At 32.4% G+C, this 22,490-nt stretch overlaps 1 protein-coding gene across 1 annotated transcript; it reads right to left on the bottom strand.

Annotated features, from left to right (window-relative positions):
* Positions 1 to 14,045: 14,045 nt before the first annotated feature.
* Positions 14,046 to 18,790, bottom strand: LOC128183249 (multiple epidermal growth factor-like domains protein 10). The gene is made up of 5 exons (XM_052852195.1): positions 18,715 to 18,790; positions 15,297 to 15,361; positions 15,067 to 15,207; positions 14,732 to 14,809; positions 14,046 to 14,587 (listed from the first exon to the last, which is right to left on the bottom strand). Exons 1-5 carry the CDS (start codon positions 18,780 to 18,782, stop codon positions 14,430 to 14,432), a joined length of 510 nt encoding a protein of 169 aa, XP_052708155.1. The 5' UTR covers positions 18,783 to 18,790; the 3' UTR covers positions 14,046 to 14,429.
* Between the last annotated feature and the right edge of the window lie 3,700 nt (positions 18,791 to 22,490).

Here is a 22,490-nt window from a genome sequence, read left to right on the forward strand (position 1 = left end):
CGATGTCTGATCGTTATTATGACGATTACATATTTCATCTGTAAACAGATATATGGCAAATGAGGAATGTTCAGGTATATAAATATAAATATTTACATTCACTTTCTTTCCCCCTATTAAATTACATTGATTGATTTGAGTGATATTTACGCATAACACAGAAGACCGAATCGCCAAATCTGGTCCGTATGAATACATTCAATCTTCCTAAGTTCCTTCAGTATTTCTCGAATAACATGACCGACTCTCCTTGCGACTCCAAACCGAATCACGGCCTGATGTTATACTTACGCTGATTGATATTTCATTGATGTATATATATATACAATGTATTTAACAGTTAAAAAGATTCAATTGATTAAATTCATATTAGATCAAAGGTGTATTCATCAAATTACAGAATGAAAAACAATATTGTATTATTAGAATTTAAAGCGCTCTGCACTATTTTTGTCCCCAAAAATCGGCTGTTCCAATGGCTCTTCCGTAAATTGTGCATTACACGTTGAATAAGGCAGAGGTTTTTAAAAATAAATTATAATTTGCCGAAAGGGAATTAATTTTAAAAAACGTAAACATAAGCATTAAATCATTATTTTTTGAAAGATGTGGTCTCATAACTGCAACGGTGAATGCAAACAAATTTTCATAATGCGCTAGCGCGCGTTATTCAATTTGTATGCACACACCGTTGCAGTTATGAGACCACATCTTTCAAAAAATAATGATTCAATGCTTAAATATATCCTCTACTTAACAAACTCTTAAATATAACATACTTGCAATTCTTACTACCAAAAATGAATGATCCATCTAAGAATACGAACCTATGCATCTATTTTCTGTGGTGTTCCATACATATCCCGGACAGCACTCGAGTGAAAAGTTAGCACTGTGATATAGTTAAAAAAGACACTAACTATTCATTTATTATTACATTGTATATGCCATTCAGAGACATTTTATTACAGTGTATATACTAATGCATATTTGATGCATTTTAAAAAATAAGTATTGTTTTGGTATATTGTTGCGAGCTCTTAAATTTAATTATTAAAATGAAAAGATAAATTAAATCAAGTCCCTTACCTTGGGCAGATATCTGAATGAGTATAAACAAAATAGAATGATAAAAAAAGCTTAATTTTTATTACCACAGTAAACTGATTCATACTCGTATAACTGCAGATTTTTATTAAGCACACCCCAGAAATATATACGGATTACTTCCTTTTTCATCCAATTGTAACGTTTCAGATGAGTGTTTCATATGTTTTAATCTCCATGATATTTTATATTTAAATGCTTGCATTCACTTCATTTTTTTTTAATTTATCAATTATTAAAGCGTGATATAAAAGAATGGAATCCATAAAGTCACTGTAAAGAAACCCCATTTTTTTTTGGGGGGGGGGGGGTAATTTTCTATTTTAATTTTCGTTATTTACATTAGTAATAAAATGTTTCTAAGATCTCTCACAAATAATTCATTATAAATAAAATCGAACTATCCTAAGCATTCATTAAACATTTTGCACATGACAAAAAGTTATATATTTATGAATATAATTAATCTTTTTAGAACTGATTTTGAATACATTGGAATATAGTATTTTGCATTTATGTACAAAACAAGTCTTTGAAATTCAGTTTGTACATTTCGTATTTAAATGACAAAAAATATGGCTCAGACTCGACAAGAAGAAAGATCATTCATCTTTTTTCAAGATTATTGCGTCTTGATTCTTCTTTTTTTCGAGATACAAGTACTAGCAAGCTAACGAATGTTGAAAGATATCAATTAACGTTTGGGACAGGTTTCTCCAAAACCCAGTCGAATATAGTACAATTGCTTATCACCAAGAAATTCAGGCCTTTTTCTATACACATGTATGTTTTCAGGGTTTAAATATTTTTTTGGTTTTTGACAAAAAGATCGGTATACCTTTATGGACCTTAAAGATATCGTATTGAATTAAATTGAATTTATCATTTCAGTGTGGCTTATCTCTTTGTTGTTCATGATCATTACCTTTGACATGGTATAATAGTGGTGGATCTCCAAATTTGACAACATCACATATTTATAATAATGTTTTAATTTATTTGATATTTAAAATGACAAAACAAAAGTAGCCATTAACCAAAGTATACCTATAACGTCATGAACCAGACAAGGTCAATTAACATAACATTTTGATAACTCGTAAACAAATAATTAAATTTTATTCTTTCCTTGTAAGCAAGAAGTGAAACGTTTTCAGATATTATAAATTAATCTATTTTTCTAAACATCATACTAAAAGAAGGTTTCCGGTTCAAATTCAATATGGCACGGTCGTATACATTGCAATGTCCCACATTCACAATATTAATGCAATCACGCTTTCTTGCCATATACTTCCTTTCCCGTATTTCCCTTGTCTTTTGAAATAAAAATAACATTTGGTATATTATGACAGGCACGTGCATGTACAATGTTCATAATAGGAAGAATACCCATTCATTAAACATTTATTAACAATCGGGATCAAATCTTAACTTATAAAAACGTATCGCATAAGTTACCTCGTCCATTGAAATTGAGTTACATAAATCCATTGAATTAGAATCATGTCCAGTAGCTCTCGGTCCTTTATCGTTTCTTCACGTAATATGAGGATATAAGATAGGGGAAAGTAACCGTGTATATGTATGAATACGTCCCAGTAAAGAATGTATGTCCGAGTGTTTATGTCCGAGTCCGGCAGTCAAAAAAATGTTGATGATCTAAACGTATTGTTGGGACAATTTGTGTCGTAAATAATTATATCAATGCACAAACATACATTGAGATTATCTATTCAGTCAATCTACCCGTTACACTTATAAATTGGTATTTTCAAACAGCAAAATTTCTTTAGATGACATTGCGCTCGCTTATTAAGCCAGACTTGTAACAAAACGCAAGAAGAAAAATGCAATAAACTCGTTTTTTAATTATCAATTCAAGTCACTAATTGTAGATGTCCAATTGTGTCGCATCCTTCTTACCTACAAAGTTTCACAAAATTGTGTACAGTATTTTAAGAGGAGTTGCGTTGACAAACTACTAGTATATACTATTACATTTAAGAGTAATAGACAAACTATTATGTTCAAAAGGGCAAACATTCAAAGATCGAAAGGAATTGGATTTTGTAATATTACCTAAACCGTTTCCTGAAGTCCTTTTCTATGGTTTAAGAGAAAATGCGCTGATCGATAAAACAAATTAGCTGACCGACTGACAGATAGACAGGTCGAAAAATGTTCCCCTGCTACTTGTTGCAAGGTATATAAATACGTACCTGTACTTATATCTTCAATATTATATCGCCATTAGTGGGTATGTTACTTTGTTATATCTTTTTTTTTTAATATACAAAGGGTCCATGGTTTGATCTACACTTCAATTGGAAAACCTCTTGATGAAATGCTACTCAGCTACAGCGCTTCTCATACAAACGCTTGCTTTGTATGACGTACAAAATGTTGATTTTGTTTTGGACTGATTTGCCATATTTTCCTTCATATGCATAAAAATAATAGAATAACGGAGAAAGCACCAACTTAATATGTAACAGACTCTTTGATTCTAAATTATTTTATTTCTCTTCAGGATAAACAAAGTTGGAAAACAGTAACTATGAGATATTTCCATATGTTTATAAATAATAAATAAGTTACGTTTATCAGAGAGTCTTTATTTTTAAACAAATCTACCTACAGATCGGTTAAAATGTTTCAAAAAAAATAAATATTGTGTAACAGTCACCCTTTGGTTTAGATAGTAACATTGTACTTAGTGTATGTCTAATATTGTTTGCATGATCAATCATGGGCACATCATATATACCTGTAGTATATACAAATTGCTTAGGATAATTTTTTTTCTCGAATTTTTACTTTACCCCTTCGTTCTCAAGGACTATTTGTTCATTTTTTAAATACATATATATTTTGTGTCAAAATCCAAAATGCATTTTAGGAAGAATGAAGAATAATATAAATATTGTATCATCCAACGTCATTTTCTTATAAAATTGTTATATACACGTTTTCCTTGGTACAAGTAGGCAACTTGTCCTGCAGATTCTGCTCGTTTTCTGTAAATTCCATATTGGAATAAGGTTTTTTGTTGCAAGAACTATAAGCACGAGTATTATCAGCTTGGGGAGTAGCTGTTAAGTATGTAACGTCTGCATTCACAGTTTCTTGTCTTCGTCTATAATGTTTAAAAAAAATATCACACTGATGATTCCGAACATAAAGCACAGATGTACCATTGTACCTAAAAGCCATTTGTACTGAAATTGAGAATCGATCTCATCTTGTAAAGAAACAGTTGTCAGGTTTTCTTTCACAATCTCTAAGGGCAAAAATAATCACTGCACTGAGTAAAACACCATCGACCATAAAATAAACACATTTATATTTAATGGCTAATACACGTTCTTTGTTAAGTGTTATTCATTTCAGTTTATCGCTTTATTTTTTAAAATTCAGATATTTTAAAAGCTTTTTCTTCAAAGTTATAGAATTGCTACTGAATTATGAAAGCAGATTTGTTTTACGAACTTATAAAGTTTTACCTTATATTATTACCTAAAATTTTTATTTTCACACATATTAAGTTTCCCCCCAAAAATTGTATACTTTCACCTATATACCCCCAGATAATCACTTGCTTTTCAAGATCAAATGTAGATTTGAATTAAATCTTTAAAAAATTGTTGGATTTAAAAAACACATTTTTTAAAGTGCAATCGTTATGTTAGTGTAACCAAATAGAAACGACTTAAAGTGCAAAACTGTGATTTTCACTCAATTCAAGAAAATTGATACATACATTAAAAACTTAATTTAAATCTAAATTTTGAAATCAAGGATACAAAACATATACTGCTTACATGTGTCTTTGAAAACATTAGAGTCAAATATCAAGATTTATTAGCTGTATTTTTTCCATACTTCGTACATAAAAGCATGCGACATGAATTCAGCAGTATTTCTCATAAAATTGAACAACTGTTTGTAAACGCAGGTTATTCAATTTGTTTGCACAGCCTGGTGTGTTATAGGACCAATGATATACAAACATAAGCATTCAATGCATAAATATAGCATGTTTGCAGAAATTGGTAACAAGGAGTGCTTAATCTGAATATTTGATTTAAAAGTATACTGTACTAACCTAGTATGCATCTATTCTCTATTTTGTTCCACACATATCCTTTGCAACAATCTACGACACCTCCAGGTCTGAAATATATATGTATATACTAAATAATATTGCAATTCATGAACATCTTTTAAAATGAACTTAAATCATCATCTTTTTATGAGATTCCATTTGATAGTTCACTGTCAAAATGATAAACATTTACGATGTCTTACCTTGAACAGAGCTTTGAATTTGAAATAACAAAAAACACAAAAAAACAAAAAATGTTCAACGACACTACTGACACGTTCATTTCTGAGATGGTCGGTCAGATGTTCAATGCGAGTTAAAACAAAATTATGTTGTTTCCGTTATGCCATAAAAGAGAAACGCATATATGTGTAAATAAGCTTTAGGATTAGTTCCTGTTAATGTTTTTTTTTGAAACGAGGTACAATGTATTTATAATTTCACAAATCTATTTCATGGATAAATGAATCGTTTTTTGAAACAACATAAACATTTTCGACAGCATCCAATCAACTTTATTGCTACAAAGACAGATGGTCTGGGGCCAATTTACGCAAATGTTATCAAAGCCTGTCATCGGAGTTTTATAGCGCATTATAATGATTTAGGAACTTTTGATCAGACGTAAAAAAAAAAAAAAAAACTATTAAAAGGTTTTTGCTTCTTACTTTTTTTCTTAAAAAGTTGCATTTGAAGATAAATTATAAACCAATATAGATGTGCAAAATGAAAAAAATACCGATTAATTTCATAAATACCATTGAAACTTATTTCAAATATACATTCTGAACAGTAAATGACAAAATACGGTTAGAGATATTTTCGAGTTACTTAAAGACTATGATGCCTGATATGTACGTTTTTGTTGTGTTTGTTTTCCTGTTTGTTTGAGATATTGAATGCAAATCAATCTAAAAAGGTAAATATAATCAATATATTGTAAAACTATTATGGAAGAAGGCAAAGCAGATTATTTCACACAATATGAAACGACGCTGTAATTTGAGGCTTGGGAGTTTTCATTGATTAACTACATAAATCATGTAACTAGGGTTTTATTATAAATCATTCAATTATAAATTCATGTTTTATTTTCATTTTTTTCATCTTTCGCTACTCTACGCTAATGTGAGTTTCGAATAAGTCGTTAAACACTGTTGGTTTGTATAAGACTACTGTATTTTGTTCCCCAAGCCATATATCTGACCAAAAACACTAGCTTTAAAAAGGTTTAGCTTGGCAATTTCGAGGAACGGAAGAGCCATTGGTTAGTGGAAGAGGTGAGTTTGTGTCAGTTGTGCTAAACTACGAATGACACGGAAGAGCGCGCTGTCATTTGTTCAAAGCTGTATTGTATTTGATACATGGTCACATTGATGTAGTTTTTAGGCTTCAGCACTACAGCTAAATTTGTTTTTTTTTATGATCTGTATTCTCAAGTTTATACGTAAAGTCCAAATGTACAGTTTATTTCTTATGGTGAGTTTGATTGCTGTTTGTTATTGTTATACTTTCATGTTAAATACTGAAATCTGATTGGTTAAGACGCAGTTCATAATCCGTTCTATTACCCTCAGCGTTAGCAACGCACTTAACAACAGGTAACATTAAAAATTGTTACATGCGCGAAAATTATGCGCGTACGGTTCGCTGTAGAATTCACGTTATTCCTATATAAAAGCAGTAAAATTGTCTTAAAAATTAAGACATTCAGTATAACAAAATAAATAGTGCCTGTTTGGGAGGATAACAGTTGAAATTGACACCCCTCGAAAACCATTGTCAACCTCCGCTTCGCGTTGGTTGACAATGGTTTCCTCGGGGTGTCAATTTCTACTGTTACCCTCCCAAACAGGCACTATTTATATATTGTAATTAATGCATTGGTTGTATATATTAATAATCGTTAGTTGTTCATTAATAAAATAATGCCGACTATTAGCACATACATGTACATTTTTCAGTACATTCACATTTTAGCAAGACAAAAAATGTTTGTTTTTTTGAAAAACCTATTGATATTTAGATTTTAAATTGGTTTATTAACACATTAAAACCCTGCAATATGCAAAGAAAAGGAGAAAAGGGTTGCTAGGTTAAATGAAAGTTGATTTTCCTAATTCAAAATTAAACTTCAGTCAAGATATTTGATTCTCGGGTAATTCTGACATGCTTCTCATAACATCACCAATGACATAGTTTTCATGTATTTTTTTAAAAATAGTATTCAATGTACATGTCGTAGGTTTTCCTGTTGAAGGGACATGGCCACGATTTTGGTCAAAATCATTTTCCCGATCTTAATGTTTAGAATGCTTCACTAAGGCATCTTTAATAGTCATTTAAAATTTGAGTGCCATTCTATGAGTTATAAGAGAGTTACAGAGCTTGAATTTCTTTGCTATGTAAACAAAGATTTTGTTTACATTTTGAATGTTGAAGTGAAAAGTCCAGTTTAAGACCTAAAATAAATGCGTTAAACGTTAGGATCTGTTTAGTTATGCTTAAAAAGGGTTAGTAGACAGACAGATCAACTTAAAATGGTTTTTTACTGGTATATTGATTCTATGTAATCAAAAACATGGTACGAACCTTCTTTACATGACAAGGAATAGTGAGCCCTGTATCTTGCTTATAACTCTACAAATGGCCCTCAAATTTCACTTGATATCTAAAAATGCATTCCTAAAGCATAATAAATAACAAAAACAGAAAAACAGAATCTGAACAAAATCGTGGCCATGCCCCTTAATGACCCAAATGCTTCCACCGTCTCCTGCGCCAGCAACAACGTTTACCCCGCGCCAAGAACTCCAGCACCGCGGTCATCCTTACCCCGAGCAGCAAGGTAGTAGTCCCAAAGTCTCCAGTATTCAGTCCCCAGCCAAGGAGCTCTACTCCAGTGTTCCTGTCCACTTTGACTGGTATTTGCAAAGGGGAGGGTATACATGCATTACTTACGACCCCCTTGGATGAAGAAAAGCCCAATTCCAAGGACGAGCGTAACTAGTAGACAGAGGAATAACCTCTTTAACAAAACCTTGGTCCTTTTAAGGACCACCCATATGTTTAGAAAAGTGGCTTCTATCACACATAAAATAAAAACACAAGAATATATCCAAATAAAATTGAAAAAAAATGTTTACATCCAAATAAAGTAACACATCTTATTTGTTATATATAAAATCACATTCCATTTAACAGATTCTTTTTATCGATCTTATATATTTTTGACGTCATACATGTATCTGCATTCCACTCTAAAGAATATGAAAGAAAATAAATATTGCGTTTAGTTCCATGACCGTTTCATTTTAAATTTTATGAAAAAGACATCATTTGATCGGATCGACGGTTCACCGTTGATAGTTGCCTTGTAATTCTTGTTCTCCCCCTTCCATTCAATCGTATTAATAATCATTGCTTGCAGATATGCATTTAAGAAAATGATCTGATGATAATAATCTTTCAATTTTAAAAGTAAACATTTAATACAAACTTAATCATTTCTGACCTGTTTTAAATCTAACGTTTATACATGTGTCTATACTACTATTTTAAAATAATAGACTCGAATTCTTGGGCTTTAATACCGAAAAATCGGAAGAGTACTGACTTTTGTTTTATTTATTCTAAAAAAACATTGGTACTCGAAGATTACCAGTTTGTTTGTTTTTTCTCAATCAAGCTTTGCCAAATAATAACCAACGAAGACTCCTTTAAAAAATTCGGAGATTATCTGGATTTTTTTTTAATTTTACAATCTTGCACATGCGCATTACATTAACGGTAAATCACGGGAGGCTCTTTAGTTTACGTTTCCTGAATATCACATTTCCGTGGATAATACGTGTGAATTTTCATTGAAAATCTGTCTTATAATCTGTTTATCAAAGGAATACGGGAGATACCTCTATATCAGTGCATTTTATATGAAATATCCCGAGAGTTCCGAATGTCAACATGGTGTGTAAATTCGAAGCGTGTAAAAACGTTGGTGAAAAAGTGTTGAATTCTTCATTAATATGAATAAAGTTTTTTTGACTGTTATTTTCAATGCAGCCTCATTAATTTCCTCCAAAATCGTTTCGGAGCGATTATGCATTTTTAAAAAAAAATTACGGATAGATGGAAGACATTTTACCTGTGGCAATGGCCTGTCCCGAAACACGGTTAGATTATTCTAACAAAGCAGAGTGTAGTGAAATTAATAGCATTATTGTAGTCTTAAAGCTTGATTATGTCCACAATACGGTGTGTCGACGTATCTATTTCGTAAATGCCCAATATCATATGCAATGTCAACCCGTGCACGCACGGGTCAAAGTCTAGTAGTAAATGTCTTGATACAATGTATCCCGTTTTCCGTTCTGTAGTTAAGCAGCATCCAGGGCGGAACATTTTTTTCTATTTAAAGAAATGATCGGTATTTGCTATCATTCAGAAGCTTCATGTTAATGCAATTGGAAAGCATGCAATAAAAATAATTTTAAAAGGATATTATAACATCGCACCGTTTTCTTAATTTTTTTTAAAATCAAATTTAGCTGAACTCTAACGTTATCTCCCTTATCCAAAGGTGGTGATAATTTTGATCTCTTGTCATAATTTTGTTTTGATTTCATCTTATCACTCATCATGGAGTGTTTGACATCAAACTGGTCATGAACATGAGGTTTTCACAAGGAGGGGTGTAAGGGCAAATATGATCGTAACCTTCTAGACATTAGTAATTGGGATGGTGAAAGACCAATACTGAGGGGTGTTGAACGATAAGCAAGGAGGGACATAAATATGTTGTGTCCACCTTTCTTAGACTTTATCAACAGACGTTTGGCAGTTTGGACAGTTCGTTCGGCGAGTCCATTAGACTGGGGATATCTGGGACTAGAAGTTCTGTGGAGGGCAAAATCCCTAAATTCATGACTAGAGTATTGTGGCCCATTATCTGATACTACTTTCTCTGGAATACCATTTCTAGAGAATGATTCTTGCAGCTTAGAGATAATACTCTGACTAGTTGTGTATTGAAGTTTAAAGATTTCAAAATATCTACTGTAATAATCTACGACTACAAGAAAATCCTGATCTTCCCATGTGAACAGATCAGTGGCAACAACTTGCCATGGGTATTCAGGTACTTCTGTCATGTTCAAAGGTTCCCTAGGTTTTGAGTTGCGGTGGGTAAGGCATGTAGTGCAAGTAAGAATCATATCACGTACTTGTTGTGATATACCAGGCCAAAACATAGAGTCTCGGACCCGTCTAAGGGTTCTCTCTACCCCTGGGTGACCTGTGTGAAGTTTCTGCAACATCTCATATTGCATTGACCTTGGAATGACAATTCTTTTCCCTTTCATGACTAACTGATCTATAACAGACAATTCATCTCTAGAATTCCAGAAATCTCTTACAGAGAGTGGACACTGAGCCATGTGCTCTGGCCAACCATTAAGAATGGTGCTCATTAAGGTAACTAACTGAGAATCTTGAACAGTTTCTGACCTGATTCTGTCAAGACATGTGTCACTCATGTGTATAGTGCTAGATATCATCTGAACTTGGGCTTCAAGATCATCAGATATAGATGGACATGTATCAGGTAGGTATTTTTGGAGACAAAGTGTCAGCTACTGGAATTTTCTTACCAGGAACATGTGTAAGGTGAATAGAATACCTTTGAAGCCGTAATATCACACGCTGTAACCTAGCTGGCGCTGAGTGAATGGGTTTTTGCATAATCGATACCAAAGGCTTGTGATCAGTTTGAACTGTCACATCTTTACCATAAATGTACTGGTGAAAATAACTACACCCAAATACAATAGCATACATCTCTTTCTCTATCTGAGCATAATTTACTTCACTAGGAGTCAGTGTTTTTTATGCATAACAAACAGGTTTGCCATCCTGCAATAATGTAGCTCCTAGACCATACTTTGAAGCATTTACTTGCAACACTGCGTCTTTACTGGGGTCAAAATATGAATAGGATAGAATAGAATAGATCCTGGAGACCTTGTAAGAATGGACTTGACCTTGTTAAAGGCTTCATCTTGGGCTGCATCCCAGACAAATTCAGACCTGGACGATAATAGCATCCTCATGGGAGCAGTTACCTCTGACAAGCTTGGCGCAAATTTTGCTAAATAGGTAATCATACCTAAAACAGTCTCAAGCTCACTGCGATTCTTAGGGGGCTGCATCTCGCTGATGGCTTTGACCTTTTTGGGGTCAGGCTTAAGACCTTGACCTGATATTATGTGACCAAAATAGTCTACTTCTGTTTCACAAACAGCTAGTTTTTCTGGATTAAGCTTTATGCCCGTTGCAGAACTGCACGCAAGTTTGTATCATGTTCTGCTTTGGTCTTGCCATATACAAGAACATCGTCAACTATAGCAAATAAACCTGGTAAATCTTCAAAGCATTCATCAATTTTGCGTTGAAATTCATCTTGTGGTGACTTCAGACCAAAGGGAAGTCTTAGAAATCTATACCTGCCATAAGGGGTATTGAAAGTAGTCAACATGCTAGACTCCTCTGTGAGTTTCAATGTCCAATAGCCACTGCAAGCATCTAGTTTCGTAAAGTACTTTGCTTTAGAGAGCTGTGGAAGAACATCACTGGGAGTTTTAATGGGGTAGTGTGGGCGACGAATAGCCTTATTTAGATCTCGTGGGTCTAAACAAATTCTAAGTGTTCCGTTAGGTTTTTCAGCAATAACCAGGGAATTAACCCATTGGGTTGGTTCTTTGACCTTTGTAATTACCTTGACCTTTTCCATCCTATCCAATTCTACCTTAAGCTTTTCAGATATGACGTGCGGGACCCTACGGGGTGGGTGAATAACTGGTTGTATAGTTGGGTCAACTTCAATTTTAACTTCACCTGGGAACAGACCTATACCTGTAAATATATCTCGGTATTCGGCAAGTACTTGATCTTTATCAAGGGACTTGGAAGGTGGGGTCAGATTAACTGAGGCAACTAGTTTTACAAGTCCTAAGTTTAAACATGATGGTAACCCCAAGATAGGCGGAGCCTTTTTCCCCTTTGGATCAATGACATGAAAGTCTGTCTGTACCCTTTGACCCTTGCAATCAATATCTAGACTGCAAACTGAGATTTTGAGCCGGACGGAGAGGGCATGACACTTGCATACGTCTATATACATTGATGGGGAGTACATTTACTTGTGAACCTGTGTCTAGTTTACAATTTACAGTGCTGTTTGACCCTGCATGCAATACATTCAATTCAGCAAATGCTTCACTATTTGTGATACTTGTACATGATTTTGCAATACAATCAATAAAGAAACCATCATAATGATCATCTACATCATCATATTCATCAACTTTTTTAAATGATTGACACAACTCATCATATTCATCTACACCACTATATTCATGAATTTCACAAACACTTTTGCACACTTTGGAGAAATGATTCCATCGTCGGCCTTTGGTACACTGCTTTTCTTTTGCGGGACACCGGACTTCTTTGTGATGGTCGAAACCACAGTTCTGATACTTATCTTGATGCGCGTGTGCGTTGTCTTGTCCCCGGTGATCGTCTCGTCTTCTATGAGAAGTTCCTCTTCTACGTGACGGTACTATGGATCTGTGAGCTTGAATGTTTCCTCGGCTGCGTCCCCTGGAATAAGGTCTGCCAAGAGTCACTGCAGTGACATCCTTCGGAATGGTAGAATTATCTGTTCCAGGTGGCCCCATCGTCTTCAGCTGCTGCTGCGAGTATTCAAAATTCTGAGCAATTTGGATTGCTTTCTCCAGTGTGAGGTGTGCCCCTTCGTTGATCAGTCTCTCTCTCACCTTAGCTGAGTTTGTGTCAAATACAAGGCGATCTCTAACCATCTCATCTTCTGCTCTACCAAATGCACAGTCTTTAGCTAACAGACGCAAGCGGGTAATATATTGCTCCACTGGTCGTGCACCTTGTGTCTCGTTATTGAAAATATATCTCGAAAAGACTGGATTATGCTTGGGCTGTACGTATTCTTGAAATTTCTTGAAATGTACTTCTAGCGATTTACCTTCATCTTCGCTGAGGGTCCAAGTATTGTAAACATCTCGGAACTTTTCTCCTGCCCATAGAAGTAAATATCGAATCTTCTGCTTCTCCTCTTTTTCAGCGAGAGGTCCTTCAAAAATGAGTTCAACGGGTTGTCTGAATTTCTTCCACGCCTCGAGTAGGTTTGATGCGTCCCATTGCATCTGCAGTTGCGGAATACCTGCTAGATCCATTCTGCGATTATTTTACTATGTAAAATTATAATTCTGACACCATGTTATGGTATATTAAGCCACGGATGCTAGCGGATTTCGGTACATCACAAATAACGCCATTTCTAACTTTTCTAAACTTTTATCTGCGCATGCTCAATAAACAAATCAAGTCGAACATAGAATATTTCTTATAATATGACAACCCCTGTAGGTGGATAGTGTTCCATGCGTTCCGCCGGTATGGGCTTACTTTGTATAAAGTGTGACAAAATCGCCACTAAATGATATTACAGTTTTGTTCAATATGGGAAATAAATTCTATGTTAATTTACTTGTTGTGTCAATTCTAATATTCGGTGTATCTGGGGTTAAAATTTTGATAACCATTGTTAGTTGCCTGTATTAAAATATGAAAACATCCTAAGTTGTCAGAACTCGTGTTCATACCTTTTTGCTTAGGTAGAGTAGATTCAAGCTTGTTTAAAACATCATACATGAAAACCCCTTAAGTAGGTAGGTATCACAATGGGAGTTAAGATTGAATATGTAAATTATATTTCCATACGGATAAGTGGATGCAATTTTAAGATCCTTCTAAATATGATCTTTTCATTCATTCATCCATGTGTTATTTAATTCCCTATTAGAGGATCACGAAGTAATATTATAATGTGCTAAATTGTCAAGAAATTTTATTTTGATACCAGAGAGCTGACTTGATACAAGTAGGAATTATAACTATTGTTGTTAACAAAGAAATGTGACCCCAGAGCCTCTTGCTTAGTTTAAAATTCATTGCAACAACTCTGATGTTGAATATATAAATGTAAATATATTTATTAACACTGATGTTTAAAAATTGAAAGAATAAAGTATCTTGTTTTCCAGCAACGGTTTATAACAATGATTTTAATTTTCATCTGAAAATAATCATTGTATACATGTAACCATCTGTACGTTTAATCTTAATATTTAGAATATAAAAACAAAACGATGTACAATGCGAGAAGAAAAGCTGCAATAAACACAAGACTAACAATAGCATAATACATGGCAAGTAGTGATGAGGAATTACCAAGTTGTTTTCTTTTCTTTTCTGTGGAAACAGCGTTGGATGTATTATCTGTAAAATATATAGAAAACTCGTTAGTCTTCTTTCGTACTGATTCCTGAAATAATATACTTAAGATTATATTTGTATTATTCAATTTAATTTATAGCTTTAAAAATATTTTTCCTAAGACCAAAAACCTGTAGGAATATTTACCAATTACTTTAGATGTTGACGATTTGATGGTTAAAACTTGAATCGTTTTCGATGGTGAAATAGGTACACTCATCATGCCTTAAAGATAAAAGAACTTCAAAACAAAAGGAATTTAACCAATAAAACAGTTACTGTAAAACCCACCAAAAATCCTAATCTCTGTTAAAATCATCGAGTTGTATATTATTTAAGAGTCATACATGTACCAACAATTTAAATCGCTACAGCTGTTCAGATATAAGACAATATTTTTATTTATTTTACACAAATAAAGAAACCATATCATATCATTTGTACCAAAATAAAAAGGTAAACACAAGGAATGAAAAGTATACCTTCTGATGAAGACTTTGAACATCCAGCTATATGATTGCATTGATCTTTGGTACAATCGCATTTTAGTTTACATCCTTGACCATAGTACAGTCCATGACACTTTGTACTACAGTTTTTTCCTATATAACCATCACTACAGGCTAATAAAGCGGAAAATAAACATCATTATCAAAATCTTTAATTTGAATAATGTTAATTACATCAAAGGTTGAAAAAAAATTGTTAGTACCTGAACATTTTCCAAGAGTCTCATTCCAAACATATCCCAGACAACACGTTGTTGTTTTCTCTTGTCTTAATAAAGAAATATTAATTTTTTTTGACTTCCTGTTAATGAATGGCAATTAAAGTGGGGTTTTATCATTTATAATTCGGATTGTTTGACAACGGATATTGATGAAACTCTTTGATTGGTGTATATATATATATATATATATATATATATATATATATATATATATATATATATATATATATATATATATATATATATATATATTTGTTAAACGTTGAGAAAACGTCATATATATTTTGTACGTGTATGCTCCCGCGTCGATTTCATTATATATACTGTCAAACAGTCCTTTTAAAAAATCAACAACCTTGAAAAAAGGTCAACATTAATTTAAATATATCGTTAATATATATATATCAAAAGCTCAATCCCCTCCTATGAAATTTCATTTGTGCATGTATATGTTTCCATGTTTCATTAGATATGTTCTAATTTAGAGATGTCCCTTATTGTTGATGAAATATGAAATCTGCTTAAACTGAGTAATATCAAAATACTCCTTTTAATATATATATATATATATATATATATATATATATATATATATATATATACATATATATATATATATATATATATATATATATATATATATATATATATATATATATTTAATTTTTTTAAATTGAGTTTAATGACTTTGTGTTCATTGCTTTCTAATCCTCTAAATTGTTCTTATTAGATTTGTATGTTATTACCACGGAAGGCTATAGAAAAAAAAAATAACCAAAAAAATCCAAATATGATCCAAATACATTGTTAAAGAATAAAAGGAAGAATTATAAACATCATTGAGGAAATGTTTAATTAAGTTTCAAACCTAATACGGAGGAAAACTGGCCTTCCTACATTTTATCCTCTTACAATATTTAACAATGTGGACAGTTTATGGATTTTGTAGCATCGTTTCTAGCTCACCTGAGCTGAAAGCTCAAGTGAGCTTTTCTGATCACATTTTGTCTGTCGTCCGTCTGTCTGTTTATCAGTTTGTCCGTCCGTCTGCCCGTAAACTTTTCACATTTTCAACATCTTCTCCAGAACTGCTGGGCCAATTTCAACCAAACATGGCACAAAGTATCCTTTGGCAAAGGGAATTGGAAGATGTGAAAATTACGGGCCATACCCTTTTGCAAAGGGAGATAATTAGAAATTCATGAAAAAATTTGAAAAATTTCAAAAACCTTCTCAAGAACCATTATGCCAGGAAAGCTGAAACTTGTGTGGAAGCATCATCGGGTAGTGTTAATTCAAAGATGTGAAAATAATGACACCCCTGGGAGTAGGGTTGGGCTACAATGGGGGGGGGGGGGTGGGGGTTAAGGTTCAAAATTTTACTTAGTAATATGTAGTTAATCTTTAAAAATCTTCTTCTCAGAAACTAATCGGCCAGGAAAGCTGAAACCTGTGTGGTAGTATCCTCAGGTAATGTGGATTCAAAATTATAAAAATCATGATCCCCAGGTGTAGGGTTTGGCCACAAACAATGGGGGGGGGGGGTTAAAGTTTAACATAGAAATATATAGAGTAAATCTTTAAAAATCTACTCAGAAAATAATCAGCCAGGAAAGCTTAAACGTGTGTGAAAACATTCTCAGGTAGAGTAGATTCGAAGTTGTGAAAATCATGACCCCTGGGGTAGGGTGAGGCACAATGGAGGGTCGAAGGTTTACATATAATAATATAGGAATATATAGAGTAAATTTTTAAAAATCTTCTTCTCAGAAACTAATCAACCAGGAAGGCTTAACCTTGTTTGGAAGCATCCTCAGATAGTGTAGATTCAAAGTTGTGAAAATGATGACAACCCTGGGAGTAGGGTTGGGCCACATTGGGGAGGGATCATTGTTTTACATTGGAATATGTGGAGTAATTCTTTAAAAATGTTCTTCTCAGAAACTATTCAGCCAGATGATTTTTATTATTTTTAAGACTTTGGCCCCATGACAATTCTTCGGCCTCATAAGAAGGTTCAGAGTTTGATGTAGGTTTACATCCCATATATAAACAATTGCTAAGGATCTTTTTGGGAACTGGGAGTAGGATTGGGGCACAATGGGGGGGGGGTCAAAGTTTAAATAGGAATATATAGAGTAAATCTTTCAAATATCTTCTTCTCAGAAACTAATCAGCCAGGAAGGCTTACCTTGTTTGGAAGCATCCTCAGATAGTGTAGATTTAAAATTGTGAAAATGATGACAACCCTGGGAGTAGGGTTGGGCCACATTGGGGAGGGGTCATTGTTTTACATAGGAATATATAGAGTAAATCTTTAAAAACGTTCTTCTCAGAAACTATTCAGCCAGATGATTTTTTTATTATTGTTAAGACTTTGGCCCCACGACAATTCTTCAGCCTCATAAGAAGGTTCAGAGTTTGATGTAGGTTTATATCCCATATATAAACAATTGCTAAGGATCTTTTTGAGAACTACAATACTCAACATGTGATATGACTATATATCATCCTGTTAGAAAAGGGACTAATGATTATAAACATAAGAATATCCAGGGGGGAAATGGAATTTATTTATACAGGATCTATATGTATTATGTACATGTAGATGAAAGCTCTATGTTCCTTGTTCAGTCGAGTGCGCGGACTAGGTCGTATGGTGACAGGCGGTTCAACGTGGCCAGTTGTACATTGTGGAACAACCTTCCCCAAAATCTTAGATTAGAGGGAATTTTTATTCATTTTAAAAATTATTTAAAACTTATCTTTTCAGAAAGGCTTATCCAGACTATTCTTAAGTATTTACGCATTTTAAACTTTATTTTATTGAGTACAGAGACAGCACAGCATTGATTTTACATGTAAACAAAATTTAGTGTTATATAAGTATGTGGCTTTATAAATTTTGTATAATAATAATATTATCATTATTATTGTTCATTGTCCAGATAGTTTGTATTATGACTCCATTAAGCTGATTTTATCATACCTATTGTTTCTCAGGTGAGGCCTCTTGTTTAAAGTATGTTTGGGGGGGGGGGGGGAGGAGGAGGACTCATCCAAGAAACAAATTGACTAAAAATAATAAAGTGAAAAAAGTCGAATTCGATAATCATGAAACGCCTTAAATTGTGGGGATGGGAGGAACAGGAAGAAAGTAAGTATACTTATAACTTTATTCTTCATTTAATTATTTCAATTTTTTAAATGCTCTAAAAAAGTTGAGAGGGGGATTCAATTTTCTCTATGTTAATGTAAGAAAAATGTTTGCCGTGAGAAAAAAAATGCCAACGTTCTACCCCCGTGCTACGTGTCTGCTCCTTTATCAAATTAATCCTTCTAATTATTTTTTTTTTATACAAAATAATATACAAATGGTTTAATTTGTATCAAAACTTACCCTGGACATAATGTAGAATATGCTGGAACAAGGCAAATAGAAAACAATGCTGAGTAAAACAGAATCATCGTGTGTGGTTAAAATGTAATGGATTATTCTTTCCTTATCTTCATAATTTACATGTAGATATGATGTAATGACATGTAAATGTGATCCACAAACAGGAAATGTTTTAAAAACATAATCAATGATGCGTTTCCGTGTTTTTATTTATTTATAGAACATACAATTGGTTCGACCATCATGCCTTTTTAATGCACGTGTTTCTCTTAATACAGAAGGACTGCTTATTGCTTGTTTTAAAGGTTTATTGCCTTAAAACAAATTTGTGGTATAAACCTTCACATTAAACAAATATAACAGTCATAATCATAAATTTTATATATATATATATATATATATATATATATATATATATATATATATATATGTATATATATATATATATATATATATATATATATATATATATATATATATATATATATATATATATATATATATATATATATAATTATCATACACATTGTCAAATCGATAAATAAATCTACAATGACTACAATTATACTGTAATACAATAAGTTTTATTTGTTGATAAAGGACCACTAATTGTGTGCTTTGTTTTGTAACGAACTAATACTATGTATATAATAAACATGAAAATTGCCAGAAAAAAGAGACTGATAACCGCATCGCGCATGTTCCTCGAAAGCGGAGAGTCTGCATGCTTCTTGGTTTTTTCCACTCGACAAGTGTCGTCGCCATGGTTAGTAGTAGTAGGTGCATCCTTTGTGATCAAATCAAGATCTGTAAGGAAATTATACATACATGTACATGTTTAGTTATATACTGTTAACAGGTATTGGATAAATGTTCACATGTAACTAACGAGGAAATTAGTGAAACAAATTACTGTTTCCCATACACAGGGTAGTATATTTTTTTTTTTAGAATCTTAGATGGTTGTTACAGCATACAATTTAAATTGCAATTAAAGAATTCAATATCAATTCAATATCAAACTTTATGAAAAATTGAAATTCAAAAAGCAAGTAATTCAGTTGCTTATGTTATCGTTTTTGTTATGACCGACCAATATTTATTTCTATGCAATACATTGTATTACTGCAGTGGCAGGAGACTGGATATGTAAAAAATAATGTCACACTGTCACGGTCTTTTGGTTTCATATGAATATAATTTTGACTGGATTGGAAAGAACTAACATTATTATAAATCGAAATAGCAATAGCGCAATCAAAGCAATTTTAGGAAGTTTATTTTAAAATGACAAAAGGGGTAAATAAATGCTTACCATCATTTTTTTTTTACTGATGAGATAAATGTGCTGGTCATCACTGAAAAAGTTGCCGATTTACTGGTCCAGTCTAAAGGAATCAAACAATATTTCATGCAAAATGTAGTCGTCACTGATTTTATACTATATAACCACTAAATGTAAGGTATTAAAACTGTTTTCAAAGTCATCAACAAACTTGTGTATTTAGTTTTACTTACCAGGACAACCTTCAGCGGGTTTACAGTCATCTTTGTTGCAGGAACATTCTAAAATGCAAAGAATTGGGATTTACGGGAAGAAATATGTGTGTACATTATAAGCCATGAAGCGGTAGTTAGTTTGCATTTGCAAATATATGTATTCCAAATTTTTGTTTAAAACTAACTTGTACATCTATTCTCTATTCTATTCCAGTAATATCCAGGGCAACACTTAAGACTCCCATCATAACTGTTACATGCACATGTAAAAGAACAAAACATGTCGCTCAATTATAAGATTTAGCATTTTTGTACATTATACATACACATGTACATATATATTATACATGTATAAGTAATATTACCATGTTGCTGTTTTTATTTTCAGTTATCATTGCCGTTTTCTGTTGGTAATGTCTAAATAAAATGTGCTTAATATTTAAAACGAATAATATCTCACCTTGGACAAACATTTGCATGTAAAGTTCCAATACATAAGTAAAGGATAGGCAATACCCACAGTACAAATACCAATAAATTCATATTTTTGTATACGTCAAAATGGAACAAGTTAGCAGCTGGAACAAATCCACAAGTTGATAACTTTCATAAAACTATTTTAAAGTAAAAAATATATTTACGATCACTTCCTTTCTAAAAAGAAAGTCGTATTTAGATCTAGGACAACGTGATGTTAGAATAAAATTATAGAGTTCTTGACCAGGATAATAACTGCATTCTGGTTACAGATTTGTTTCATGCCATTGTTCAGATGTGTCTCTGAATATTCAATTTGACAAGCAAACATTTACTGGAATCAAAGTTTATCTTTATACAAATAATGCATCCTAGCAAAAGTAACAATAGTAAATGTTAAAAAAAACAATTTGTTGACTATAGCAAAACCTTTTCTAAATATTTATCGCTTACAATTATGTCTATCTATTCTGTCCTTTTTTATTCTTTTCTTAAACCGACGTATCTTTAGAAATTTAACATACTTTTTAGTCGATAGAGAAAAGGTAATGCTAAAAGTGGGAGAGGCCATAAAGAAGAAAATGCTGCCAACAATCAAAACCGTTAATTCCACTTAGTCAATGAAAAAACAAAAATAGGGCCAACCAAAGCTTGTATGCGGGGGTAGAGATATAGTTAGAAGTGCAATATCAGCTGCAACAATACTTATTGAACTTGTTAATAAATGCACATCGAGTTCAACTAGTTGCAAGGGATAAAATTTGTTCGACCCAACGGTCAATCAGTCAGTTAGTCCTACCTACAGATGGTCAGTCAGTCCTACCTGTTTGCCAGTGCAACTCTTCTTAAACCGATGCAGAGACCCTCGTGACACAATAAGGATTATACGAATATTAAGTGAAATATGCAGTAAATTCTTTTTTGACATTTTTAAAACATAATTCCGACTCTGTTATTTTTTCAGTTTTACTTACAAGTTAAAACATTAAATAAACTTATAAAATAGTGTTTTAGTGCAACTCCCCTGATTATATATTAAATATGTTTATGCTTGTTTTACGTTAATATTTTAGTGTAAATATTTACAAGAAATTCCGATTACTGTTTTGTCCTTCAAATCTTCCGTAAAATCCTGCATAATAATAAATATTTACAGGAAATTCCGGGGTTTTATTTTCGTGTTTGAAATCTTTCTTATAAACTGAAAAGATGCAAAGTGTTTGTATATAATAGAAAAAAAAGAAAGCCAAATTCAAACGAATTTTTTAAGCAGGTATTATAAAGAGACAAGTTACAATTATCTTGAAGTTGAAACTTTAATTAAGGTATTGTAGCAAAAAAGTATTAATGTATCTTTTTAAATTTATCTATTCGTTATCCGAGAAATGCAAAGTTAAATTTCTCTTCTTAGTACATGTGTATTACATTAAACATGTTTAAATGAAACTCGAATTCAATACGTTTGTATTCCATTACGATTAAGGTAATGTTTGCATTTTTTACCAAAGTTTAATAAGGAATTATAATAACAATTTAGCTAATCCGAAATACTACTTTTGTCTATAAAACAAGATACCTATGTAATAGATATATATATAGACTATTTGATTGCTCTTTATCATAGTTGTTTTGTGATTTTAAAAATGATTTAATAACAGTATTAACTTAAAACAGAACAAATTGTCAAACATTGTAGTACATTATATACTACATGTACTTACTTATTTATTATAAAGATAATTGAAGTTAAAAACAAGATTTTTCTCTTAATCTGATCATAGAGTATCTTTAATAAGCGT

This window comes from Crassostrea angulata, chromosome 5, assembly GCF_025612915.1.
Source record: "Crassostrea angulata isolate pt1a10 chromosome 5, ASM2561291v2, whole genome shotgun sequence".
NCBI classification, from domain to species: Eukaryota; Metazoa; Mollusca; class Bivalvia; order Ostreida; family Ostreidae; genus Magallana; species Magallana angulata.

Bases quoted from the DNA above. Each gene is read 5' to 3' on its own strand.
- LOC128183249 (XM_052852195.1), bottom strand. From the start codon at position 18,782: ATGATTCTGTTTTACTCAGCATTGTTTTCTATTTGCCTTGTTCCAGCA. The intron at 15,208-15,296 runs GTACTAACAATT...CCGCTTTATTAG, and splicing joins GACTCTTGGAAAATGTTCAG to CCTGTAGTGATGGTTATATA. The intron at 14,588-14,731 runs GTAAATATTCCT...TATATTTTACAG, and splicing joins GTCAACATCTAAAGTAATTG to ATAATACATCCAACGCTGTT.